Source organism: Misgurnus anguillicaudatus, chromosome 1, assembly GCF_027580225.2.
Source record: "Misgurnus anguillicaudatus chromosome 1, ASM2758022v2, whole genome shotgun sequence".
NCBI lineage: Eukaryota > Metazoa > Chordata > Actinopteri > Cypriniformes > Cobitidae > Misgurnus > Misgurnus anguillicaudatus.
This window is the reverse complement of record NC_073337.2, coordinates 27,686,765-27,714,703: the sequence shown is the minus strand read 5'-3', so window position 1 is coordinate 27,714,703 and position 27,939 is coordinate 27,686,765. Positions and strand designations below refer to the sequence as shown.

Sequence of the window (27,939 nt, the reverse complement as noted above, 5' to 3'; positions counted from 1 at the left end):
AGTATGAGACTTCAGGAGGAATATGATGATATAAGAATGCCAGTGAATAAAGATGTTATTTAGTTTATGTTTCTATATTTATGCTATTAAATGATAAAATGGTGAATGTACTGTGTGATTTTAGATAATTGCCTTAATTTTTAATCTTGATGCAATTACAACAATAATGATTATAAATTTGTGTTTGTTTTTAACAGACTATGAGGATGTGGAGGAGGAGTCAAATTGATCTAACAGCCCCACTGCATATAAAATCATAAGTGTCTGAAGTTATTAGCAGCTTATGGGCCCTTTATTATTGCTATTGACATCAGATGATCTATTACCAGAATTATATGCAAAGAAAATTATAATATATTTTAATCCTTACTATATTAGCTTATCATTTATTAATTACTTCAGTGGGGTATTTCAGGAAGCAGGTTATATGATCTACCCGGGTAAGTTTAGGAGTAAGTAAGCAGATAACCTCTCTTTTCGGTTCCAAAAATGGAGGTAACTTTCGGGTTATGTAAGTATGTACGCATATATTTTGCATAATATTATAATGTTAAAGCATTTATTTTATTACATTTACAGTCATGAGTATTAATTGCTGTCTATTTCTGTCTTAGAAAATGTATGTTTTCTTTTTAAAAATAAAATACTTTTTTAATTAAATGGATTGATATTTGTGATTGGACTATAAATACTATACATTTAATGATGTCCATTATTAATATATTTATATATCATTGAAATTATGAACCACAACTCAATCAGTTAATGTTAACAATAAAGTTAATTTCCATATTAATTCTTTCAATTCATAAATAAATTCACCACTCTCTTACTAGATAAGATGAATCTCAAGTTTTTTAATAAATGTGCAAATACATTGACATTATTAAGCCAGATATCTTAAAGGAATCGTATTATGAGATTTTTTTAAAATGTAAAATAAGTCTTTGATGTCCCAAGAGTGCATATGTGAAGTTTTATCTCAAAATGCCCCACAGATAATTTATTAAAGCATGTTAAAATTGCCTGCGCAAAAATGTGCCGTTTTGGGGTGTCCTTTAAAATGCAAATGAGCGGATGAAATGCAAACACTGATCGAAATGATGGTGGTTTGTTGAAATTGAAACTCAATTGTACTGTCAATTATTTTCTCTCTCTCTGCAGTAAATGGCAGTGCTGTGGTTGGATAGTGCAGATTAAGGGGCGGTGTTATTGTAAATGGCCTTGCTATCTACATCACAAAACAGGCAAATTCTGAATGACCTAATTTTTCACATGCTTGCACAGAATGGCTCAAGTACCCCAGAGTGCAGTCTGGATCATGGGGCGGGGCGACACATGTTCAGGCTGGGCCACGCACCATCGTCCAGGCTAATCTATGGGGTTACGTGAATATCTTACCAAAACAGTTGCTTGGTTGTTCTTTCACATTTTCTAGTTGATAGAAGCACTAGGGGACCCAATTAAAACACTTAAACATGGAAAAAGTCTGATTTTCCCACTACGACCCCTTTAAGTGATAATGAGGTAAAATGGGACAAAACAGACAGAAACACATGATGCCAGTCCTGTGCTAAATAATAATTGATTATTTACTGAGGGACAGACATTACCACTGCCTGCAGTCTCTAATAGTCATGTCCATTTAACCTGACCCACAGAATGACACATGTGAAGCACAGAATTTATTAGGTGACACCCACTCAGACATGGCAAAGTGGTCAGAGATTTCCTATGATCAGTTTGAATCAGGTAATGAAATAAAATATATAGTATCATTTTTATTTCTTAATCTACATGCACTTTTGATCCTTAGCCTCATACTTTTGATCTGTAGTTGGTCTTTTTTTAAATCACCTTTTGTTGTACACAATCGTACAATCACACTTTAAAAGATGTAAATAAGCCTCATGACAAATCTATAATTTATATGCCACAAAAGATATTCATAATGAGTGTAGTGCAGACAAAACATTTGAAATATGTAATATAAATATTGGACTTGATTAAATGGGGTAAAATGGGATTTCTAAATGTATTAATTAATTAATTTTATCTGTTTTGTAATCACACACTTTTAAGCCGATCCTACAATGACCATTTGGCCAGAAATCATGTGGGTTTATAATGTTCTTTCTCATTTAAAAACGTTTAAGTTTCTGCGTTTCTATGGTGATCCATTGACAATGTATTTATGTTGTTACCCTGAGCGTGTGTTAACTCTTAGTTACTTTCAGCGGGTTGACTGAACTAACTTTTAAACTGTGTTTTGGAACTGACATACCCCGAGTAACCAAGTTTTGGGTTAATCAACCCAGAGTTCAAGGTTAATCTGATGGTTAGTTAACCCTGCTTTCTGGAATAAACCCCAGTGCTCTATGATTTAATCAACAAACCAAAGATCACTTATTGCATTCTTAGTTGTATAAACAAATTGGTCTGCAAAGCATGTACACAGTTATCCAAATGGCACATGTTTTATATGATGGTGTATTTTTAAGCTTAATTTTAATGCATTAGAAATGATTCATGCAACATTTTTTAAACAACTATGAGTCTCACTTTGTTGCTTTTTATTATTATTTGTGCTGAGTTTGAATCTTCTGCAGCAACAGCTCCATCTGCAGGTTGAGGTTGGGTTGAACCTTCTTGATGTTTTTTCAAATACTGATATGTGGCCATTTTCATTTCAGCACCTCTGAGCTTTGTTTAGCAAAAAATCAGGCAAAAAACAACAACTTTATAATTTAAACATCAGTTTTTGCCAAAGATTATAAAGGGTGATGATGCTTGACATAATGGGTCTTCCTTATTGACACTATAAATAGGAGATATGTTAGGGATTGGGAAACTACACACACACAAAACATTTGCAACAGACAATAAGGAGTGCATTTGTTTAAAAAACAGAGATGAAGGCTAGAAACTGTTAGTGCTGCAAACACAGTTTACATTTATGTGTCTAAAACTACCAAATAAGCATATTTGTGCGTACGAACGAATGGAGGCGGGGACTAATTTGCATATTCATATCCATAGTTATGCAATTACCTAAATTTTGCTCTCAAAAGAACAACATCTGAGCTGATTAGACACACAATGACGACGTACGAATAATCGAAACTGAACACCGTTTTAATTACTTAAAATAAATTAGCAGCCACATACTTTGCTTATATCCACATATATGTAACTCTGTTCTTGCCCTGAAATAAACATTTACATTTAAACACACATTGCGCGGTGTGTGTAGTGATGGTCGCATTGCATCTTCGAAACTTTTACAAATCTTTTGTTTCGAATCATTGGTTCGGAGCGTGTTTCAAACTGGCCAAGTCACGTGAATTTAGCAAGCTTTCATTACGTCATAACTGTTTTGAAACGTTTCGAAAATCCGATGGTTGACCACTAGGCCGAGTTGACCACAAATGACCAGTATTATGGTTATGTGAACTCGGGTCAGTTTTATTATGCAAGTTCATAAAACATTCATCCATTTTTTTCTACTTTTTGTTTATAGACAGATTTAATGACAAAATGTGCATAATTAAAAGGGGATAATTTAAAGTATATTTTTAAACATATTTATAAATGTCATACATATTATTTCTGTTATTTAACATGTTTGTTTAATTTGTTAAGTCTTTTCATTAATAATGAGTGATGACGTTAACGAGGAACTAACGAGTTTGCGTTGCACACGGACATTTTTTCAGGTGCAACAGGAAAGGTTTACGTTTTGGTGAGAAGTTATTTTCTCCGTTCGTGTATTAAAAGAGTTACGTGTACTATAAGACTTACTCGTATTTGAGCAAATAACTAAAGATGTTTTTTCCTTTTGTGTTTTAAGCAAAGGATTAAGGAAGATGTGTCTCATTTTTGTGTTTTGAACGGGTATTTCAAGGGAACTCATTCCCTCTTGGTTATGTGCAGCCAGCGAGGTATGTGTATATTACGTTTGAATTGGCCAAGTGTATTTGTACTTACGTTTTATAGCATATGTGAACGTGTTTGTTTTTTACATTGTCATACTGTAGTTTGACGGTGGTTTTCATTGCCGGTTAATGTGATGACGGAGAAATGGATGACAAGGCAATAAATCCATCAGTAATCAGAACAACGGTGTCGTTTATTTCCTGGAGGGAGTGATAGTCAAACTCGAGCCTGCGTCAACGTTCCCGAACCTGCTCGTGCCCGGCCCAGATACAGATAAGCCCACGTTTACCGTTAAGGATCTGCAGTTCATCAGTGTTTCATTAAGACGTCCATAAGTCAGACACTTAAGTTTGTGTTCTGAAAAGTGACAATAAGTTTGAACACTACACAAGGGACTGTGTGTAACCTAAATTATAATTGTGGTTTAAATTGTATAAGGGAAATTTATTGATATTGTCTAAAGAAAGTGATAACTTTAAAAGGGAAAAATATTTTTTTTTTTGGTACATTTAAGCAAACCAGCATCTTTCACTTTTTTGAAGTTCATTTATTATTATAAGTTATTATTTTCAAAGAATGTTTACTTTTATGCAATATTACTAAACCTTTACAATGTTTACTTAATTGAGGGGTTGAACTAAAAGCAATTGACATAATTTAATTTGATTGTTCAGAAAAAAGAAAAGAAAAAAGGGCAGTTTAACTACACAGCTAATTTTAAGTGTGTTCAGGCTATTCCCAGATAATGTAAGATGTCTCAAACGAGTGAAAGGGAACAAGTGTCAGGGAATGCTACCATTGTACAACAAGCTGTACAGCCTGCAGAACCTCGTAGAAGTGAAAGAGATCGAATATTAACAGAAAAGGGAAGGGAATTTCAGAAGGAAAAAGTGAAAGGATTAATACTTCGCTTTGACAGTATTTATGAACGCTGGAAGGTTTTGACAAAGGTGGCTAAAAAATCTGTAATCAAACAAGATCCCAGTGATATCCTTCAAGAACACATTAAAGGTATTCAAAGAGAAAAATCAGAGCTGAACAGTGTTTATGATGAATACCGACAAATTGACACCCCATCTCATGACATGAGGCGCAAGTTGGACAGATGTGCATCCATTACCAGAATTGTAATACAGAATGCACAATCTCAAATGCAAGGAAAGGAGGAAGAGATTATATGGCCTGATGCTTCATCTGTATTTGCTTCTTCAACCTCCAGTGTTTCATTTCAGAGCAATAATTCTAAGTCCATTCACTCTGCTGTATCCTCATCAAAAAGACAAGAAGCTGCTGCTGAATATGCACATACACAGGCTGTATTGAAGATTATGAGTGAGCAAGAAAGCCACCAAGCAGAACTACAGAGACTTGAAGCTGAGGATAAGTTAATAGTTGCAGACCAAGAAGCAGCTGCATCAACTCGCCGCCTTCAAAGAGAAAAGGAAGAAATTGAGCGCAAAATAGAAAAAGAGAGACAAGAGGCTGCTCTGTTAAAGAGACAGCATGAAGAAAATGCTGCAAGAAAAAGGTCAGTTGAAAATTTGAAAAGAGAGCTTGAGCGTTTGGAAGAGCTAAAGAAGCTTAACGCAGCCAAAGCAAAGCTTCAAGTGTACGATGCAAATGAGTTCTATCCAACCCAAGACTTTGTACCACAAAACTCTGAAGGTGAGCTGCCTACAGATCAGATAATCTGTCAAGCGAGTACTGCTGATCAGCATCATCCACCACCGCTCCTAGATGAGACTCCAAGAAGTGAACTTCAAAATGACATGCGAGAGCTGGTGAAGGCCTTAGCTGAAGCTATGACAGCAAACAGGCTACCCATTCCAGAGCCTTCAATATTTAGTGGAGATCCACTCAAGTTTAATCATTGGAAATCATCATTTCAGACACTTATAGAGAAAAAGAATATTCCAACCTCAGAGAAAGTCTTCTTTCTTCAAAAATATGTGGGAGGAGCTGCTAGAGAAGCCCTAGAAGGTCATTTTCTGGCTGGTTCAGAAGATTCATACAGTGCAGCATGGGACCTGCTTAATGAAAGATATGGCCAACCCTTTGTAATTGCCAAGGCTTTTCGAGACAAACTACATACGTGGCCAAAAATAGCTCCAAGAGAGAGTGCTGAGTTGAGAAAATTTGTGGACCTTTTACGCAGTTGCGAAAGTGCTATGTCTAACAATGACAGTCTCCACATTCTTAATGATGGAGTTGAGAATCAAAAACTTACTGCTAAGTTACCTGACTGGTTAAGCTCCAGATGGAACCGAAAGGCCACACAATATCAACTTGAACACAGAAGGTTCCCAAGCTTCAGTTATTTTGTGGCATTCCTTTCAATGGAGGCTAGCATCGCGTGCAACCCCATTACATCTTTTCATGCATTACGGCAAGGTGAATCTGATAAAGCAAAGATCAGGAGCCAGAACGTTATGACCTCCAAGAACCAAACCGTAGGTGCCAAGATCTTCACGACAAACACCATTGAGAGGAAAATAGACACATGTGTGTTTTGCAAAAAAACAGGACACAGCTTACACAAATGCTATAAATTAAGAGAGAAACCAGTTGCTGACCGCATAAAATTTATGCAAAGTGAAAGGCTGTGCTTCGGCTGTTTGAGCCCTGGTCACCAGTCTAAGAGCTGCAGTAACCGGATGGTCTGCGATTCATGCTCAAAAAGGCACCCCACATGCCTGCACGAAGAACGTTCAAAAGGGGACCAAGAACCAAAGAAAGAAAAATCTAAGGAAAGAACGCAATCACAAGATGTCACAAAGGAAACAACTTCTAACAGAGTCGTACAAGATACTACCAGTGCACAGACGTCAGCAATAGTGCCTGTCTACGTGTCAATGCCAAGTGATCCAGACAAGGAAGTTCTCGTCTATGCTCTGTTAGATTCACAGAGTGACTCTTCATTCATTCTTGATGAAGTGGCAGATGTTCTTGATACAAACACTGAACAAGTGAAGTTAAAACTATCTACGATGTCATCAAAAGGGACAATCATTCACTGTAAAAGACTTAACAGCTTACAAATAAGGGGCTTATTTTCCTCTAAGAAGTTAACAGTGCCAACAGTTTACACACGTGACTTCATCCCTGCTAATCGCACACACATCCCAGTGCCTGAGACAGCAAAGGCATGGCCTCACTTGGAGCATCTTGCTGACCACATTGCGCCTCGAAAGGATTGCGAAATTGGTCTGTTGGTTGGGTACAATTGCCCACAAGCTTTAATGCCACGAGAAGTCGTTTGTGGGGAGGAAAGCCAGCCATTTGCTCAGAAGACCGACTTAGGATGGAGTATAGTGAGTTATGGTGACCCAGGAGAACACTACGGCGATGCAATTGGAGTAAGTCATCGCATCATCGTAAAACAAGTCATGCCTGAAGTGAATGAAATGGTCAAGCTAAATAATAAATCATGTGCTGTTCAACGCCTAATGTCCTTGGAACGAAGACTTAGGAGAGACCAGCAATACTGCACTGACTACTTGGGGTTTATGAAAGACATCATTGCTCGGGGCTATGCAGAAAGGGTCCCTGAAAAGGAGCTTCAAAATCAACCAGTCTGGTATATTCCCCATCACGGCGTATATCACCCCCAAAAGCCTGGGAAGATACGAGTGGTCTTTGATTGCTCAGCAAGGTTCCAAGAAACGTCACTGAATGACCAACTTCTTACTGGTCCAGAGCTTACAAACACACTGGTGGGAGTCCTTTGTAGGTTTCGCAAGGGTCCGATTGCCATCATGTGTGACGTGGAACAAATGTTTCACCAGTTCCATGTAAGGCCTGAGCACCAAGACTACCTCAGGTTCTTATGGTGGGAGAACGGTGATCTAGACTCTCCACCCTCAATTTTTCGGATGAAAGTCCACCTATTTGGTGCAGCCTCTTCACCTGGATGTGCCAATTTTGGACTTAAACATCTAGCCGCTCAAGGTCAGGATAAATTTAACCCAAGCACTGTTAAGTTCATCCAAAGGAATTTTTATGTTGACGATGGATTGGTGTGTGCAACATCTGATGCTGAAGCAATCCAACTGGTTAAGGAAGCAAGAGACCTTTGCAGCACAGGCAAGCTAAGACTACACAAATTTGTCTCCAACAGCAAGGAGGTATTGAAATCAATACCGAAGGATGAGTGTGCTGAAAGTGTCAAAGACATGGATATGGTTTTGGGAGAGCCACTCATAGAAAGAGCTCTTGGCGTTCAATGGTGTGTGTCCTCTGATGACTTCCAGTTCAGAGTGACCATCAAGGAACACCCAAATACCAGAAGAGGAGTACTTTCTACAGTAGCTTCCATCTACGATCCATTGGGGTTCGTAGCGCCCTTTATTCTACGTGGAAAGCAGATCCTACAACAACTCTGTCGAGACAAGGTAACTTGGGATGAGGAGCTCCCACTAGAGCTAAGAGCACAATGGGAAATCTGGCTACAAGATCTTCAAAACTTATCTAATGTAAGGATCAAAAGATGTTATATCCCAGATAGCTTCAAAGATGTCAAGCAGTACGAACTTCACCACTTCTCCGATGCAAGTGTCACCGGTTATGGGGAATGTACTTACCTCAGAGCAGTCGATGTCAAGGGAGATGTTCACTGCACACTAGTCATGGGAAAAGCACGGGTTGCTCCTACCAAAGTAACCACAGTGCCACGGCTTGAGTTGACGGCTGCAGTTGTAGCAGCAAAAACGAGTGTTATGCTCAGAAATGAGCTTGAAATAGAGGGTCTTCAAGAACATTTTTGGACTGACTCAAAGGTCGTCCTCGGCTACATAAACAATGATGCCAGACGGTTTCATGTGTTTGTAGCGAACAGAATCCAAAGAATCAAGTCCACTACAGATCCTGCACAATGGCACTTTGTAAGGTCTGAAGATAATCCTGCGGATCACGCGTCGAGAGGTCTCTCCGCAGATCAGCTTGTTGCTTCAAATTGGTTCACTGGCCCAGATTTTTTATGGGAAAGAGATCTACCCAGAGGAGATGTTATGGTGGGAGAAGTCTATGATGATGATCCTGAACTTAGAAAGGCCCTGGTGCTCACCACCAAGTTGAAGGAGGAGAGGTCATTGTTAGACCGCTTAACAAAGTTCTCTGACTGGAAAAGAGCTGTGAAGGCTATTGCCTTTCTAAAGCGCCATGCTAAGCAGATCAAGGGCATCAAAGAGAAAGTAAGTGTATCTACAAGTATTGAGGAAAGAAAGGAAGCAGAGCTGTTTATAATCAAGTTGGTACAGAGGGAAGCATTCAGCAGTGAAATCAGAAGTATAAAGCAAGGCAAGGAAGTAAACCCTAAAGACAAAGTAAACAAACTATACAAACTGAGTCCGTTTGTAGATGAACATGATGTGCTTAGGGTTGGAGGACGTTTGATAAGATCTGTTCTTCATCCTCATGTCAAGCATCCTGCCATTGTGCCAAATAGGAGTCATGTATCGTCGTTGCTAATCAAGCACTACCATGAAAAGGTGCGTCATCAAGGAAGAGGAATAACTGCAAATGAATTGCGATCCAATGGAGTATGGGTAATAGGATGCAGCAGTGCAGTTGCCTCACATATTCACAAGTGCACAACATGCAGAAGGTACAGAAGGAGCACACAAGATCCAAAAATGGCAGATTTGCCAGAAGAAAGAATGGAAATGACACCTCCTTTCACATATTGTGGTATAGACTGCTTTGGACCGTTCTATGTGAAGGAAGCAAGGAAAGAACTGAAGAAGTATGGTCTTATTTTCACCTGTATGTGCTCTAGAGCCATACATATTGAAATGCTTGATGATCTCACTACAGATGCTTTTATCAATGCATTGCGTGGATTCATCGCCATACGCGGCCATGTGAGACAGTTGAGATGTGATCAAGGCACTAACTTCGTAGGTGCAAGAGGAGAGTTCATGAAGGCAATGAAGGATTTGGATCATGAACAGTTAAAGAAATATGGATGTGAGTTCATAATGAACTTCCCTTCAGCAAGCCATATGGGAGGCGTATGGGAGAGGCAAATAAGGACGATCAGAAGTGTCTTGACCGTAATCCTCGACCAGTCTGCTAAACGACTCGACAGTGCCTCACTCAGAACCTTTCTGTATGAAGTAATGGCTATTATAAATAGCAGACCTCTGACAATCGAGCATTTGAATGACCCAACAAGCCTTGAACCTCTCACCCCCAATCACATTCTCATGATGAAGTCAAACATAATATTCCCACCTCCTGGTGAGTTTGTGAGTCCAGATCTATACTTGCGCAAGAGATGGCGCCAGGTGCAGTTCTTGGCGAACGAATTTTGGACAAGGTGGAAGAAGGAATATCTCCTTAATCTTCAGCAAAGGCAAATGTGGCAGAAATAAAAAAGAAATACAAAGGTTAATGACATTGTCATCCTGCAGGAGGACAGTTCTCCACGTAACCAATGGAGATTGGCAAGGGTGACAGAGGTGTATCCGAGCACTGATGGAATAGTTCGAAAGGTGAAATTGTTGATCAGTGACTCGACCTTAGACAGCCAGGGAAGACGCATTACCAAGTCAGTCTACCTTGATAGGCCTGTACAAAAGACAGTAGTATTGCTTGAAGCAGAGTAAAGGTTATGGTTGCCATTTCATAAATACAGTATTTTATGTTACTGTAAGTTTTAAGGGAATACTGTATGGTTGAAATTAAAGTGTGAAAGGGTTTAAATTGTGAGGTGAAATGACAAAATAGTCATTTGGTGGGAGTATAAATGTCATACATATTATTTCTGTTATTTAACATGTTTGTTTAATTTGTTAAGTCTTTTCATTAATAATGAGTGATGACGTTAACGAGGAACTAACGAGTTTGCGTTGCACACGGACATTTTTTCAGGTGCAACAGGAAAGGTTTACGTTTTGGTGAGAAGTTATTTTCTCCGTTCGTGTATTAAAAGAGTTACGTGTACTATAAGACTTACTCGTATTTGAGCAAATAACTAAAGATGTTTTTTCCTTTTGTGTTTTAAGCAAAGGATTAAAGAAGATGTGTCTCATTTTTGTGTTTTGAACGGGTATTTCAAGGGAACTCATTCCCTCTTGGTTATGTGCAGCCAGCGAGGTATGTGTATATTACGTTTGAATTGGCCAAGTGTATTTGTATTTATGTTTTATAGCATATGTGAACGTGTTTGTCTTTTACATTGTCATACTGTAGTTTGACGGTGGTTTTCATTGCCGGTTAATGTGATGACGGAGAAATGGATGACAAGGCAATAAATCCATCAGTAATCAGAACAACGGTGTCGTTTATTTCCTGGAGAGAGTGATAATATTATTATTAAATTCTTGCTATTATTTTGTAAAAAAAAAAGTATTAGGACAGATCTGCTTTTACACTATTTTGACCAGCAGGTGTCGCCAGCGTGTGTGGTGTTTCAAATTGCTTTGAAAAACTGAATCAATTTTCGAAGCAATTAGTTCAATTGATTTGAAGCTTCGAAAAGCTTCCTTTCTCCCATCACTAGGCGTGTGTTGCTTGAAGGCTTTTATGTGTGAGATCAGAGGTCTGTTGTCTGCTGCTGTTTTAGTCATGACCGCATGGTGGCAGTATAGAGGATGAATCAGTCGCTCACTGTGATGAATGCTGCTTATAAATGCTAGCAGGTCTAGTTATTATCAGTATTATTATTAATCGTATATTGTTGTCACAAGCTCACAGTCTCTTAACTTCTGTTTATGAAGTTAATGATGCTCAATCTGAGACTGATGACGGGAGACATGGAGCTGCATGTAAGATCACACGCACTAATCATAATGTTGATATAATATTATTACACATTAATTAATATAAGTTTATGAATTGTATGAAGTTCAAGAGAGTTTGACCAAATACTGTCGTGTACGAGTCAACCAGGTAAGAGTTATTAAGTAAAGGTAAGTGAGATGAGATGTGGGAAAGATCCTGTGTTTTCATCTTGATTTAAAAAAAAAATAATAAGTATAAACAGTGAGTATGAGGAAGATGTGTAATATGTATTTATTTAAAATGTTAAGAAAAAGATACAGAGCTTGATAATTTTATGAAAGTGCATATAAAGTGCATATGTGTGTGAGAGAGATTGTTTGAAGTGATCATAAAGTTTCCTGTACATCTGCACACAACAGGATTTGATGATGAATAGATACTGAAGTGTTTCATTTATTTGATGTAAATTTATCTTCACTCTTGCAGGTGTTTGTCTCCTCTGAACATGGAGGGAGGAGCGTCGTTCATCAGCGCTGACGTTCTGCTGATATATATGGAGAAAATCAAAAATATCTCTTCTGATTTGTCACTCAAGTTGTTTGATGATTTCCTTTCTTATTTCTAATAAGGTAACAGAGAGCGTGATTGGTCTCTCTCTCTCTCTCTCTCTCTCGCTTTACATTGACTTCTCATTATTATCTATCAGTCTGTGTGTACAGTAGAGGATTATGGAGATCTGTCTCACACTCATTTTACTCTCCAATGTAGTAATGACCATTACTGCTGGTAAGTACTCACTTGATTCTGAAACAAATTTGACATTTAAAATAATTCATGCTGTTATTTATTTTTAAAGTGATTTTTTCTGGATTTGTCTCAGATTTAAATGTGAGGTTGGTGAATGGTGGCAGTCGTTGTGCTGGTAGAGTTGAGGTTCTTCATGATGGTCAATGGGGAACAGTGTGTGGTGATTATGGTTGGGATCTGACAGATGCTGCAGTGGTGTGTAGAGAGCTGGACTGTGATGAGGCTGTAGAGGCTCTGCGTGAAGCTCACTTTGGAGAAGGATCAGGACAGATCTGGTTGGATGGTGTGAACTGCAATGGATCAGAGTCCACACTGAAGAACTGTAGATCAAGTGGATGGGGTGTTTATAACTGTGATCATGATGAAGATGCAGGAGTCATCTGCTCAGGTGAACTTCTCTTAATATTGTCCTGATATTATATCACTAAAATGTCATTTAATCATACTTTTACATGAAATACAAAGCTAATAGTTTGAACAGTTTGATAAGATTTTTATAGGTTTGTGTTAAAAAAATTTTTTTTTAAATGGACTGAAGAAAAGTAAGTATTTATCTTACCATTTCTTTTTTATAATCTGATAAATGTATTATTATAAATGTACTATTATGTATTAGAAAACATTTACATTATTATTTGTGTTTCTGAAGATTTACAATTTTTATTTGAATTCACAGGTCACAAAGCTCCAAGACTTGTGAATGGACCTCATCTGTGTTCTGGAAGAGTCGAGCTGCTTCGTGGGAACACCTGGATGTCAGTGTGTGATGCTGTGTTTGATGATCAGGATGCAGAGGTTGTGTGTAGAGAGCTGAATTGTGGGGTTCCTGTACAGCTGCTGGGTGCAGATACTTTTGGTAAAGGAGAGGAGCAGGTGTGGACACAAGAGATTCAATGTACCGGTGAAGAGTCTCATACATCTCTCTGTCCATTATCACCTTCTTTTAACGACAACTGCACTCATAAGAATGATTTTGGACTTATTTGTTCTGGTAATATTAAAATATTTAAGGAAATAACATGAAATAACAAGCTGATAATCAATTATTGTGTTTCATATTGCTTTACTAATATTTTTGTTTTCTCTTTAGGTTACTCAGTCCTCAGACTGATGAATGGCTCTGATATCTGCTCTGGTCGAGTTGAGCGTCAGTATTTCAGTAAATGGGGCTCAGTGTGTGATGAGTGCATGAATATGAGAGCTGCCAATGTTCTCTGTAGAGAGCTGAATTGTGGGATTGCTGTGTCTGTTGTGGGAGTGGACTGGTTTGGAGAGGGATCTGGTGAAATCTGGGCTGATGTGTTTGATTGTCAGGGGAATGAAACAAAACTCTCAGAATGTTCAATCTCTTCATGGAGTCGAGCTGAATCCTCTCATAAACAAGATGTTGGAGTCATTTGTTCTAGTGAGTGAACTTAACATGAAGTTACTGTAGTGTGATCGTAATCAATCTGAAAATGTCAAATCCTTTCTCCAGATTCCTCTCTGTCTCTTCATGATGGTCGAGTGAGGTTGTCTGGAGAGAGAGAGTGTGAGGGTGAGGTGGAAGTTTACATTCATCAGGTTTGGAGGAGAGTTCTGCTGGACTCCTGGAGTCTCACTGAATCCTCTGTGGTCTGCAGACAGCTGGGCTGTGGCTCTGTGCTGAACTTCACTAACTCCTCTTCATCCAGTAATGAACACAGTTATGAGTGTGTGATGGGCTTCCAGTGCTCTGGGACTGAAGATCATCTGAGGAACTGCAGCTCTCCACAAACTCTCAACTGCAGCGCAAGACAACAGCTGTCAATCACCTGCCACAGTCAGAATTACAATATCTACCCATATGATTCATTAAAATGGGTTTACATGGTCTTTTGTTAACTATTTGTCTGATCTCAGGTCAGCGGTCCATCAGGTTGGTGGGTTCTGGTGGAGATTGTGCAGGAAGGCTGGAGGTTTTTCACAAAGGCTCATGGGGTACAGTGTGTGATGACTTCTGGGATATTAAAGATGCTCATGTGGTGTGCAGACAGCTGCAGTGTGGAGTGGCTCTCAGTAATCAGCCAGTACCAGCCTGGTTTGGTCCTGGTTCTGGACCCATATGGCTGGATGATGTGAACTGTGAGGGGAATGAGACGTCACTGTGGAGCTGCTCTTCACGGGTCTGGGGAGATCATGACTGTAAACACAAGGAGGATGTAGGAGTTGTGTGCTCAGGTAAACAGAAAGCTGCAGTTATGTGGTAATTGTGGTATTTAGTTTAATTGTGGTACCAGATTGTGATTTATATAAGTTGTGTTTTCAATCTAGAGTTTAAAGAGTTCAGGTTAACTGAAGGCTGTGAAGGGAATGTGGAGGTTTTCTACAATGGATCTTGGGGTAATGTTTGCTGGAATCAGATGGACAGAGACACAGCGAGTCTGATCTGTCAGTGAATTCAGTTCTTCAGATGGTCTGAGGTCTCAGAATTGGTTGGATTACTTTAATTGTCGATCAGATGACTTCACTTTATGGCAGTGTCCATCTGCACCATGGGAACAGAATCACTGTAATAAAGATGAAGTGGCCAATATTATCTGCTCTGGTGAGAAGAAACTTAAACTGTCTTGTGAGGTTTCTAATTATTATGTGTGTCATGTATTAAAAAAACTGAGTCTGTATGTATAAAAAAATCTATATGGTTTGTCAGAGAACATTGTAGAAATTATAAAAAAAATTGTATTTGACATTTTCTCATGTTATAATTTCAGAGACCGTAATTAATGAAGTTCCTCGAAGTCATCTGTCATGTTCTACCTCAGCATCTCCTCATCAGAGACAATGTTCAAGTATGTTTATGTGACAAAATAAAACGGTATAAAATTATAAACATATCTGTTCAATTTATGGGTACTCACCATTCAGATCTCAGTTTGTGTTTCAGTTTGTTGTTGTAAATGTTGTTTGCTGTGTGTGATGTAGATCATCTTCCTCTCAGACTGACTGAAGGGAAGGGTTTGTGTTCGGGGAGACTGGAGGTTTATCATAACTCTGTGTGGGGTTCAGTCTGTGATGATCTGTGGGACATCAGAGATGCTCAGGTGGTCTGCAGGCAGCTGGGTTGTGGAGCAGCATTGAGTGTTGATGGGAATGAAGCGTTTGGTGCTGGTGAAGGTGTTGTGTGGATGAACAGAGTCGAGTGCAGAGGGACTGAGATTCACCTGTGGGACTGTCCTCATGTCCTGAAAAATCACACTGACTGCTCACACAAAGAACAAGTTAGACTCATCTGTGCAGGTGAGAGAGAAACACTGAGAGATCAATTCATTATCATTTCAGCACTTTCTTTAATATCTGTGTTTTATTTTACAGACTCTTCAGTGTCTACAACTCCTGCCACAACAACAACATCAGCTTCTCCTTCAGTTTCTCAGACAAACAGGAGATCAGTGACTCCTCCACAAACTCCTCCTCTCTTCAATCCTCCAGTGGTTGTGATTGTACTGGGAGTTTTGCTCTTACTGCTCTTAGTGCCGCTGCTGATACTGATTCAACACAACAGAGAGATGAGGAGAGGTACAGAGATCCACACATCACATACAAGTACACATCTGACATATTGAACTACATCAACATCAATCTTACTACACTCTTGTTCAGTGTATCATCAGTCATGTGTTGTGTTTGTGTGTCTACACTCACAGCTCTCTCTAAGAGGAGACACAGGACTCAGACTGAAGCAGTTTATGAAGAGATTGATCACAGACACACAAACACACACAAACACTTCACTCAGAGAGGTGAGACTTCTGTCTTATTCAATCAAATCAGATGTAGAAATATTAAAGTCAGTCTGATGTTTGTGAGTTGAGCTGATGTTCGTCTATTATTAGTCCTGTTAAACCTCTTGCTTCAAACCACACAATTCCTCCACAGAGCTGCAGGTGTGTGTGTGTGATTATTTTTGGAGGTTAATGGGGGGGGGGGTTCATATGCTTGTAAGTTTATATGCAGGTGTGTGTGCTTCTTCCTGTCTGTTTGTCTTGAATCCGGTGAGAGATGAGTTCATGTCAGGATACAGGTGTGTGTTTGCAGAGTGAAAATAGTGTAACTTATATTTTTGTTTCTAAATAGTGTTTTAATAAAAATAAACTACTTTTATTTGAGAGTTAAGTGGTAGGAAACATGATCATTAGCTCAATACAAGAACAATGGCAGTCTAAGCATTAAAAATCAGGACAGAACTCAATAAGATGTTTTTATTTATTTAAATACAGTTACAATAAAATATTAGATTTTTGGTTCAACATTATATTTTTATTTTTATTGTTGTAGAGGACATGCTAGATGATTATGATGATGTCATCATTATTGGACAGAGTTCTCGAGCTGTAACAGGTGAGCTTTTATAATCACATTTTTTTAGAAATGAGTACAATGTAATTTAATAGTCTCTTAATGAAAAGGGATCTGTTAAATAAGATTTTTTGTGTGTATTAGAGGGGACGTTCATGAGGAGTATGATGATGTGAAAAATATAAGTGGAGATGTGAGAAATTTGTTGGGTAGGTTCTTTGTCATTCTGGTCTTTATTCTGGTTAAAATGCATTATATTATCTGTTCATTAAATCAGATATATTTATGCAACATAGTTTATTACAAATTAAGAAAACACTTACTCTACAAACTGATACAGTAATATAAAAACTAATCAAGAAATAAGCTACATTATGAAAAACAAACAAAAACAAGCATCTATAAATGTATTTTTCATAACATCTTGGTTCATAATGTTTTTTTTCAAATGCTATCTAGTGTATGTGTCGGCATTGTTCTAAGATACTGTAATATTGTGGATTTAAATGAACTCTTTTTTTATTTTTAATTAACACAATTTATAATTTTGTTTTAATAACAGAAAGGAGGAGTCAACCAAAGACGGAGGTTTAATTCAATAAGCACAACCAATGATTCTGTTCATTAAATCATTACAGTCAGAGTCACGGCTGGCCAAATGGGTGCCCAAAGCAGACTTTTACTGTGATGCCCCCTTTAGTTAAAAAACAATAAAACTTTATTAAAATGCTTTTGTTATCATTTATAATTGTATTTTAATAGCAACACAAATTACAATTATACAAATATGCAATTATGTATTATAGCCTGAACCTGTGTAGTTAATGGACTTTAGCTTAATCCCATGTGTCAAAGCTACATATCAGTATTAATCCAAGCAAATGTCTTTCTTGTAAGTAAATTAAAAGTCAGCTTTAAGAAAACAACAGATGTCTATTAACAAAAGCAAAAGTTGGTATGGTTTTGTTCTCAATATAATACAGATGCGGCTGTAATGATAACAGTTATGGGATCTCAGAGAAGTTTAAGTTTTCAATTTGCCTTATTTGAGGCTTATATTCATACAGTACAGCAGAAATTTTTATTCAGTTCTGGTCTTGTAATATAATTTTTGACAGATTTGGTAATGCTCTTTGGTACTTAACTACCTAATGAATCATATCATTCACTATTTATGTAGGCTATTTTTTTACAAATAGATCAAATCATAAAAATAATGTTCAATGCTGGGAGTTTGAAAGAGAGTTGAGTTTTAATAAATCTTAATCTGTGTTGTATAATTATTTCATCATAGAATTGAATCAATAAATTTACATGATTTACTCTGACTTTTATTATTAAAATTGTGATAAAAAACGGATGAATAATGTGAATGAAGTGCTATTATTTAAATAAATATTTACAATTCTTTGTTATAATAGCATGATTTAGCACAAATACAAATTGTAAAATATTATAATTATTCATTTTATTATTAGAAAATAATAATATTAATATGATATTATTTTCGGTTTGTTATTGGTAACAATTTATAAGGTTGTATTTGTAAACATTTGTAAGATAACATGAACTACCATTGTGCCATAATTCAAGGTAAGTTAAACCTAAAAAAAAAATATAATGTATATTTATGTTTAATCACAGATATCAGAAACACTTTACAATAAAATTGTTATTGTTACCATAGTAAAGGCATTAGCTAATATTATACCACGGGTCTGTTGAATGCTGCATTCTGATTGGCTGAGAAATGTTCTATGGGTGTTGATTATTTTTCTGTAAACCGCACACCTATCTTTTCAAATGTCTTAAAAATAGGCACCAGAGCAATGTTTTCCGCTTCGCGTCGTGCCGCATTACCACCTTGGTGTGCATTATTTTCTTATAATTCAATGGCCCGTCGTCAATTATTCCTTACTGAACTAACAATGAGAAATGTAGTTTTTCAACATTTAATAATCTTTGTTTATGTTATTTATGTTAGTCCATTGTGCATAAAATCATTGTTTATTTAACCAAGTATAATTTATTGTTAGCTAATTATTGCTTAATTATGCATTTATCTTAACAAAAACAACCATTTCTAAAGTGTTACCCTTTGATTTGTGTTATATCAAACTTTTTATTAAAACATTATTTTTATAATAATAATTTTTTTTATCATTTCCACACAAAGCGTTAAACTAATGTGTAGCTAAAAACAGTTAAACAAACATTTATTAATGCTTGTATTTATATAAATCTGCATGTAGGACATTGATGCTCAAAAGAAACTGGGATGTTTCCAGTACCAGTTGTTTGATTTTTGTCACTCTTTTATATCATCAGTTTAATGTTCATATGAGGTAAAGGAGTCGTTGTGTTTCTCGGTGCTGACGTACTTTAATAAATATGGTAAGAATGAAAAATGTGTCCTGTGATTTGTCGCTGAAGCTCTTTGTTGATTTCCTCTCTTCTCTCTAATAAGGTAAAAGAGTCTTTGATTGGTTTGGTGGTTGTGTAGCATCTCTACATCTCTACAGGCAGCTGTGAGGAGCTTTCAGTCTTGAGTTGAAGAGCTGAAGAAGATGAAGAGCTGTCTAACATTCATTTTTTTCTCCTCTATAGTCACAGTCACCACAGCTGGTAAGTTTGTACAGTCAAGATGTCTATATGTTCATGTTATTTATTAGTACATTATAATATATTTTGTTTATTTTAATGATTGCATTAATATACAAGTTTTGTCTGATTCAGTGGTCAGTTTTATCTGTTATTAACTGTCTATCTTCTGTCATCATTTATGTTCTTTAATATTTTGTGTACAGACAGAGTAAGGCTGGTGGGTGGCGGCACTTCTTGTGCTGGTAGGGTGGAGATTTATTCTAAAGGAGAATGGGCAACCATGTGTTCTGATTATTGGGATATAACAGCCGCATCACTGTTGTGTATGCAGTTGGGCTGTGACAGTAATCCAGATACAATACGTGGTGCTCACTTTGGACCGGGATCAGGAACAATTTGGAAGGTTAACCTTGACTGTAGTGGATCAGAATTCACAGTAATGACATGCAGCAGAATGGTAACTTATGATCCTAATTGTAATCACAATGAAGATATTGGAGTTATCTGCAGAGGTATGTTTTTATTAGCATGACTTAACACATATTAGTATTGATTGTTAATTAATGAATTGTGATGATAAACAATTATTGACAAGACTTTAACCCAGCTGCTGGGTTATTATAATCCATAGTTACATAACAACAACCCAGCATTGGGTCATTTTAACACAGCATGTGTTCTGTCTAATATTTACCCATTATGAGTTGAAAATAACTCTGTACAGTATGTGAATATCATGTTTTACAATATGAAAAATTAAAATTTTACAATATTATCCTGTAATTTTAGGACTTAAACTGGTTGGAGGTTCTCGCTGTTCTGGAAGATTAGAGATACCTCGAGAAAACACCTGGATGTCAGTGTGTGATGCTGTGTTTGATGATCAGGATGCAGAGGTTGTGTGTAGAGAGATGAACTGTGGACCTCCTGTACAGCTGCTGGGTGCAGATACTTTTGGTAAAGGAGAGGGGCAGGTGTGGACACAAGAGATTCAATGTAAAGGGGATGAATATCAGTTTGATCTTTGTCCAACATCACCTTCACGCATCAACTGCTCCCATGAAAATGATGTTGGCATTGTATGTGCCGGTAGGTGAACATAATTACTTTTACATGGTAAATTATTAATATAAGGTTTAATTTATTTGCGTTAGTTAATGCAATGGGTTTCACAAACTAATAATTTGACATCTATACGGCACACCTATAGTATGAAGTAGCTCCAGGTCTATTAACTGCATTACAGTTCCGTATACACCAGGTTTAAATGAAATTACAGATTTATAGCCAACAATCCACTGTGTGGTAGTGAAATAAAACACTGAAAATAATCAACAAAATAATTAAAAAGTTAAGTAAATAAACACTGATAACCTGCTACATTGCAGCCATTGTTAAATGTTTGTTCACTATACATTAAATTGTTTAGTAATAAGGGAGAACCGGGATGAAAGTAAAGCTTAATTCGGGGCCCGAGGTCACCCCTTGGAGAAAAGAAAACAAGACCCGCAAATCTTTTATCACGGATTTGTAATTTATAAACTCCCCTCAGTTTATAAACCATACTCACAGATTATAAAAACTGTTCCATATTTTTTACAAACTGTATGTACGAGTTAACAATCCGTGCTCTCAGATTTGTAAACCGTACTTATTTTGTTACTTTATTGCATTAGTTGTAAGGGATGTAACGATATTTCGCAGTAGGATACTTCGCGGTACAAAAATGCCACGATTTGCATCGTAGCATGGTGGTGATATTTACACAATGACGTTAATTTTATTAGTTAACCGGTCAACACGTAATCTACTCTGCGCCAGCGTCACCTGTGCTTTACCGCAGTCACAGACATTGCTTGAATCACCTGCAGCTTGAACTGAAGGGTCAGCAACATGACTTCGGTAGAAACAGAAATTGATATAGATGATGCCCCGTCATCTTTTTAGTCCAACGTCTGGCATTTTGTTTTCACTTGACAGGAATCTTTATCGCACGAACACGTGCACGCACAAAAACATGTCGAGACGCGCGCTTCTGTCCGTTCAGCCATGCGCAGCTGCATACAAAAGTCCAGGTGACCCCACGTGATTGAGATATCTTATGAAGACATAACAAAACTAAATTTCTAAATAATAATGATAATCTTATTTTGACTCGATCACTATTGGCTCCTGTAGATGGACATCAGAAATGTTTTGTTTAAAGCAGAGAAAGTAAAGCAGAAATGAGAGATAATGAGTTTACGGAGTTTAATCCTCAGCCAGTCAGGGGTGCGCTTCCCAAAAGCATCGTTAGACAACGAACATCATCAGTTCCATCGTTACTAACATTGTTCAACGATTTGGTGTTTCCTGAAACCATCGTTCAAATGAACATTCGCACACTGCATCGCTAACTTGTGTTGTTGGAAAAACAGCTCTTCACCTGTCATTAGAAGCATCTTTCCTTATATGTAGACTTACGTTGATCATGCTTTTGAACAAAATAAGCAAAAAAACATGTAGTACAGTCTATATCCATCATTCTAAATATATTACAATTTTATTTTACATCTTTAACTTTGTAAACAGAATAAAAGCGCTGCATTTGAAAACTGCACATGTGCGCAGAACTCCAAGCTTTAAGACCCTGGGGAATCCCTGGGAGGAGTGACGTAAGAGGGAACTTGGCGTGAATTAAATATCTTGAAAATAAACAACAGATAACTAAATCACGATAACAAAATCAGTCTTCCGATGCAATATATGTTATTTACCGCAATAATCTAACATTAAATCGATTTGAACAGATTAATTAGTACTTTACCTCCCACGTGACATCATCAACTATGTTGTTAAACCAACATGGTTCAAACGATGAATGTGCGACAAAGTTATTATGCTTTCGGGAAACAGTCGTGACAAGGTATTGTTTCTCCAACGATGCATCATACTATGGTCGTTCAGCAACAAGTTACGTTGTTGTTTGGGAAACGCACCCCAGGTCTAAAAGATGAAAAATCTCAAGTAAACCTCTGTCAAGTCTATAGAATTGCATTGTTGCTAGAATTTTTTTTGTTATACTGGTCTGTAAACTTAGTGTAAAATTTTACAACATAAATAAATTATAAAAGCATCTTTATTTTGTAAATTTCTTTGATTCATCTGTACTTTTTCAGACACACTGAGATTAGTAGGTGGTGGCAGTCGTTGTTCTGGTAGAGTTGAGGTTCTTCATGATAGTCAATGGGGAACAGTGAGTGATGATACTTGGGATCTGAGAGATGCTACAGTGGTGTGTAGAGAGCTGGACTGTGGAGAGGCTGTAGATGCACCGCCGCATGCCTATTTTGGAGAAGGGAAAGGGCCAATCTGGATTAATAATGTACAGTGCACTGGACAAGAGTCTGGCCTGAGGCACTGCAAAGCAGATAGATGGCGGAAACAAGATGGTAAACATATTAATGATGCTGGAGTCGTCTGCTCGGGTAAGATCTATATGTATGCTTTACATAAAACTTAAAATAGTATAAATACAAAACCTTCCTTCACATTCTTTTTCACTTTTAGAAGTTTTCACATAATATTATTTCTGAAGGGTTCATTTGAATCATTTTAAAATGTCTTATCTATTATAACAAAAAGTAACTTGTTGAAATTCTAACAAACTACATGAATATTCCTCTTTTAATTTAAGCAATCAGGCTGGTTGGAGGTTCTCGCTGTTCTGGGAGAGTTGAGATGCATCAAGGAAACACCTGGATGTCAGTGTGTGATGCTGCATATGACCAAAAAGATGCAGAGGTTGTGTGTAGAGAGCTGAACTGTGGGGTTCCTGTACAGCTGCTGGGTGCAGATACTTTTGGTAAAGGAGAGGGGCAGGTGTGGACACAAGAGATTCAATGTAGAGGAGATGAATCTCACATTCGATCATGTTCATATACTTCACGTGAAGTAACCTGCTCTCATGACAATGATGTGGGACTCATATGTTCTGGTAAATATCAATACGGAACCAATAAAGATACCTAATATTATAAGCAGATACTGTCTTCTGCGAATATGTGTTTTAAACTAATCTCTGTGCAGGTTACTCTGAGCTCAGACTGGTGAATGGATCTGATATCTGCTCTGGTCGAGTTGAGCGTCAGTATTTCAGTAAATGGGGTTCAGTGTGTGATGAGTGCATGAATATAAGAGCTGCTAATGTTCTCTGTAGAGAGCTGAATTGTGGGATTGCTGTGTCTGTTGTGGGAGTGGACTGGTTTGGAGAGGGATCTGGTGAAATCTGGGCTGATGTGTTTGATTGTCAGGGGAATGAAACAAAACTCTCAGAATGTTCAATCTCTTCATGGAGTCGAGCTGAATCCTCTCATAAACAAGATGTTGGAGTCATTTGTTCTAGTGAGTGAACTTCACTCTGTCATTAACATGAAGTTACTGTAGTGTGATTGTAATCAATCTGAAAATGTCAAATCCTTTCTCCAGATTCCTCTCTGTCTCTTCATGATGGTCGAGTGAGGTTGTCTGGAGAGAGAGAGTGTGAGGGTGAGGTGGAAGTTTACATTCATCAGGTTTGGAGGAGAGTTCTGCTGGACTCCTGGAGTCTCACTGAATCCTCTGTGGTCTGCAGACAGCTGGGCTGTGGCTCTGTGCTGAACTTCACTAACTCCTCTTCATCCAGTGATGAACACAGTTATGAGTGTGTGATGGGCTTCCAGTGCTCTGGGACTGAAGATCATCTGAGGAACTGCAGCTCTCCACAAACTCTCAACTGTAGCTCCAGACAACAGCTGTCAATCACCTGCATTGGTCAGAATTACAATATCTATCCATATGATTTATTAAAATGGGTTTACATGGTCTTTTGTTAACTCTGTATCTGATCTCAGGTCAGAGGTCCATCAGGTTGGTGGGTTCTGGTGGAGATTGTGCAGGAAGGCTGGAGGTTTTTCACAAAGGCTCATGGGGTACAGTGTGTGATGACTTCTGGGATATTAAAGATGCTCATGTGGTGTGCAGACAGCTGCAGTGTGGAGTGGCTCTCAGTAATCAGCCAGTACCAGCCTGGTTTGGTCCTGGTTCTGGACCCATATGGCTGGATGATGTGAACTGTGAGGGGAATGAGACGTCACTGTGGAGCTGCTCTTCACGGGTCTGGGGAGATCATGACTGTAAACACAAGGAGGATGTAGGAGTCGTGTGCTCAGGTAACCAATAAGTTAAGTTGGTATTTGTGTTTTTTAGTGGATTGGAGATGTGAAAGTCGTGTGCTCAGGTAAACAGTAACCTGTAGATTAAGTTGTGGTTAAATATACTAAAAATATGTTTTGATCAGATACATTAAATGCAAAATGATTAATTGGAAAATTTAAAGTACCAGACTCTGACTTCATTTAAATTATCATTTTCAATCTAGAGTTTAAAGAGTTCAGGTTAACTGAAGGCTGTGAAGGGAATGTGGAGGTTTTCTACAATGGATCCTGGGGTAATGTTTGCTGGAATCAGATGAACAGAGACACAGCGAGTCTGATCTGTCAAGTGCTGAACTGTGGAAGATCTGCCAGTGAACCCAATTATTCAAATGGACTGAGGACTCAGAATTGGTTGGATAAACTTAAATGTAGACCACATGACTTCACTTTATGGCAGTGTCAATCTTCACCATGGGGACAGAATGACTTTGGTACAAATAAGGTTGTTAAAATTACCTGTTCAGGTAAGAGAGCACTTTCTGTGTCAGATGTAGATTAATATTTCTGAAAAAAACAAAACTGAACCAGATGAATGGGTGAGATGATCATTAACTGAAAGATGTTGACTATCATACTGTTGTGTTCAGAGTTCTTTGAACATTTTTCAGTTTCCGAGGAAAAGACCCCTCAGAGTCATCTGTCATGCTCTACCTCACCATCTCCATACCAGAGACAATGTTCAAGTATGTGTATCTAATAATAAACAAGTTCAAATGATTATTACTAAACTTTTCTCATTCATTACTAATCATAAATATATATTTTATCTCTTGAATCTCAGTTTTCATCTCATTGTGTTGTTGTAAATGTTGTTTGCTGTGTGTGATGTAGATCATCTTCCTCTCAGACTGAGTGGAGGGAAGGGTTTGTGTTCAGGGAGACTGGAGGTTTATCATAACTCTGTGTGGGGTTCAGTCTGTGATGATTTGTGGGACATCAGAGATGATCAGGTGGTCTGCAGGCAGCTGGGTTGTGGAGCAGCATTGAGTGTTGATGAGAATGAAGCGTTTGGTGCTGGTGAAGGTGTTGTGTGGATGAACAGAGTCGAGTGCAGAGGGACTGAGATTCACCTGTGGGACTGTCCTCATGTCCTGAAAAATCACACTGACTGCTCACACAAAGAACAAGTTAGACTCATCTGTGCAGGTGAAAGGAAGACAATGAGATAAATGTATTTCAATTTTAGCAATTACTTCAATATGTGTGTTTTTTCTTATTTTACAGACTTGTCAGTGTCTACAACTCCTGCAACAACAACATCATCAGCTTCTCCTTCAGTTTCTCAGACAAACAGGAGATCAGTGACTCCTCCACAAACTCCTCCTCTCTTCAATCCTCCAGTGGTTGTGATTGTACTGGGAGTTTTGCTCTTACTGCTCTTAGTGCCGCTGCTGATACTGATTCAACACAACAGAGAGATGAGGAGAGGTACAGAGATCCACACATCACATACAAGTACACATCTGACATATTGAACTACATCAACATCAATCTTACTAGTCTTGTTCAGTGTATCATCAGTCATGTGTTGTGTTTGTGTGTCTACACTCACAGCTCTCTCTAAGAGGAGACAAAGGACTCAGACTGAGGCAGTTTATGAAGAGATTGATCACAGAAACACAACCACTCAGAAAGGTGAGACTTCATTCATAATGTTTTTTAAAGCTTTAAATATGTCAGTGTCCTCCTAATATCTCAAATAATTGGACACGTGCGGTTGATTTGATTTACTGTAGATTTAAGTTAATAAACAAATCATATATGGAAGTATAAAAGCCTGAGCTCTCATTAGTGTATGTTTGTGTATTTAAATGAATCTGTAGATTAGAGTCTATCAGACAGCTGATGTTCGTCTATTATTAGTCCTCTTAAACCTCCTGCTTCAAACCACAGAGCTGCAGGTGCATCTTTACAGATGTTTGTGAGTGAGATTATTTTCTGGAGGTTAATACGGTGGGGCAAAAAAGTATTTAGTCAGCCATCTTCAATGCTCTTGCTGATGAAAGGAGGTTTTCAGTCAAAACCTCATGACAAATGGCCCCATTCATTATTTCCTTTACACGGATCAGTCGTCCTGATCCCTTGGCAGAAAAATATCCCCAAAGCATGATGTTTCCATCCCCATGCTTCACAGTAGGTATGGTGTTCTTTGGACGCAACTCAGCATTCTTTCTCCTCCAAACACAAGAAGTTGAGTTTCTACCAAAGAGTTATATTTTGGTTTTATCTGACCATATGACATTCTCCCACTCTTCTTCTGGGTCATCCAAATGCTCTCTAGCAAACTTCAGACAGGTCCAGACATGTATTTTCTTAAGCAGGGGGACACGTCTGGCACTGCAGTATTTAAGTCCCTGGCGGCGTAGTGTGTTACTGATGGTAGCCTTTGTTACTTTGGTCCCAGCTCTCTGCAGGTCATTCACTAGGTCCCCCCGTGTGGTTCTGGGATTTTTGCTCACTATTCTTGTGATCATTTTGACCCCACAGGGTGAGATCTTGTGTGGAGCCTCAGATCGAGGGAGATTATCAGTGGTCTTGTATGTCTTCCATTTTCTAATAATTGCTCTCACAGTTGAATTCTTCACACCAAGCTGCTTACCTATTGCAGATTCAGTCTTCCCAGACTGGTGCAGGTCTACAATTTTGTTTCTGTTGTCCTTTTACAGCTCTTTGGTCTTGGCCATACAGTAGTTGAGTTTGGAGTCTGACTGTTTGAGGTTGTGGACAGGTGTCTTTTAACAAGTTCAAACAGGTGTCATTAATACAGGTAACAAGTGGAGGACAGAGGATGCTCTTAAAGAAGAAGTTACAGGTTTTTGATAGCCAGAAAAAGTTTTTTTGTTACTGACCAAATACTCATTTTCCACCATAAGTTGCAAATAAATGTGATTTTCTGGATTTTTTCCCTCGTTTTGTCTCTCATAGTTGAAGTGTACCTATGATGAAAATTACAGGCCTCTCTCATCTTTTTCTAGTGGGAGAACTTGCACAATTGGTGGCTGACTAAATACTTTTTTGCCCCACTGTAAACATATGATGACACACGTGGACTGTCCGAAATAACACCCATCCACTATAACCTTATTATACTTTACTATTGTAGTCCACTTGAAGAAGTGAATTAAAACAAGTAAGCGAAAATTAGGTGCTGTGGGTGCCAAATTCTGCCAAGACGATGAGTTTATTACAGTGCATTAAAGAACTAAATCTGTGTATTTGATAATGTCCTCTATGAACTTAAACACAACTACACATAGCTGTTTCATGTCTTTTTTAAATCTGTTTACATTCATGCTTATTAAGAATAATGCATTTTTTT

At 37.9% G+C, this 27,939-nt stretch overlaps 2 protein-coding genes and 2 long non-coding RNA genes across 5 annotated transcripts in view; 3 read left to right on the top strand and 1 right to left on the bottom strand.

Moving 5' to 3' along the window:
• The window catches only part of LOC141364967 (uncharacterized), a 224,146-nt gene that overhangs the window by 193,757 nt on the left and 2,450 nt on the right, over window positions 1–27,939 (bottom strand). The gene's annotated exons all lie outside the window — the stretch shown is intronic.
• LOC129415417 (uncharacterized) lies at window positions 7,361–11,246 on the top strand. Of its 2 annotated transcripts, XM_073869121.1 has the most exons (3): window positions 7,361–10,832; window positions 10,941–11,031; window positions 11,128–11,246. In XM_073869121.1, the coding sequence occupies exon 1, from the start codon at window positions 7,383–7,385 to the stop codon at window positions 10,305–10,307; it is 2,925 nt and encodes a 974-aa protein (XP_073725222.1). In that variant the 5' UTR covers window positions 7,361–7,382; the 3' UTR covers window positions 10,308–10,832; window positions 10,941–11,031; window positions 11,128–11,246. The 2 variants fall into 2 exon arrangements, with proteins under 2 accessions (XP_073725222.1, XP_073725221.1); XM_073869120.1 differs by having other exon boundaries at window positions 7,361–11,031.
• Window positions 11,248–26,448, top strand: LOC141365614 (scavenger receptor cysteine-rich type 1 protein M130-like). The gene is made up of 21 exons (XM_073870098.1): window positions 11,248–12,853; window positions 13,151–13,456; window positions 13,565–13,870; window positions 13,943–14,266; window positions 14,347–14,664; window positions 14,758–14,874; window positions 15,409–15,723; window positions 15,799–16,002; window positions 19,390–19,407; window positions 19,590–19,898; window positions 20,176–20,475; window positions 22,545–22,853; window positions 23,063–23,362; window positions 23,455–23,769; window positions 23,854–24,218; window positions 24,263–24,575; window positions 24,785–25,084; window positions 25,452–25,766; window positions 25,845–26,048; window positions 26,175–26,255; window positions 26,444–26,448. The coding sequence occupies exons 1-21, from the start codon at window positions 12,493–12,495 to the stop codon at window positions 26,446–26,448; spliced, it is 5,385 nt and encodes a 1,794-aa protein (XP_073726199.1). The 5' UTR covers window positions 11,248–12,492.
• On the top strand, window positions 16,129–18,006 carry LOC129432472 (uncharacterized). Its single transcript, XR_012370324.1, has 4 exons — window positions 16,129–16,226; window positions 16,762–16,824; window positions 16,927–16,991; window positions 17,345–18,006. It is a non-coding gene; the product is annotated as an uncharacterized lncRNA (long non-coding RNA).

Bases quoted from the DNA above. Each gene is read 5' to 3' on its own strand.
- LOC141365614 (XM_073870098.1), top strand. From the start codon at position 12,493: ATGCTGTTATTTATTTTTAAAGTGATTTTTTCTGGATTTGTCTCAGAT. The intron at 19,899-20,175 runs GTATGTTTTTAT...CTGTAATTTTAG, and splicing joins TATTGGAGTTATCTGCAGAG to GACTTAAACTGGTTGGAGGT. The intron at 25,767-25,844 runs GTGAAAGGAAGA...CTTATTTTACAG, and splicing joins AGTTAGACTCATCTGTGCAG to ACTTGTCAGTGTCTACAACT.
- LOC129415417 (XM_073869121.1), top strand. From the start codon at position 7,383: ATGTCCTTGGAACGAAGACTTAGGAGAGACCAGCAATACTGCACTGAC.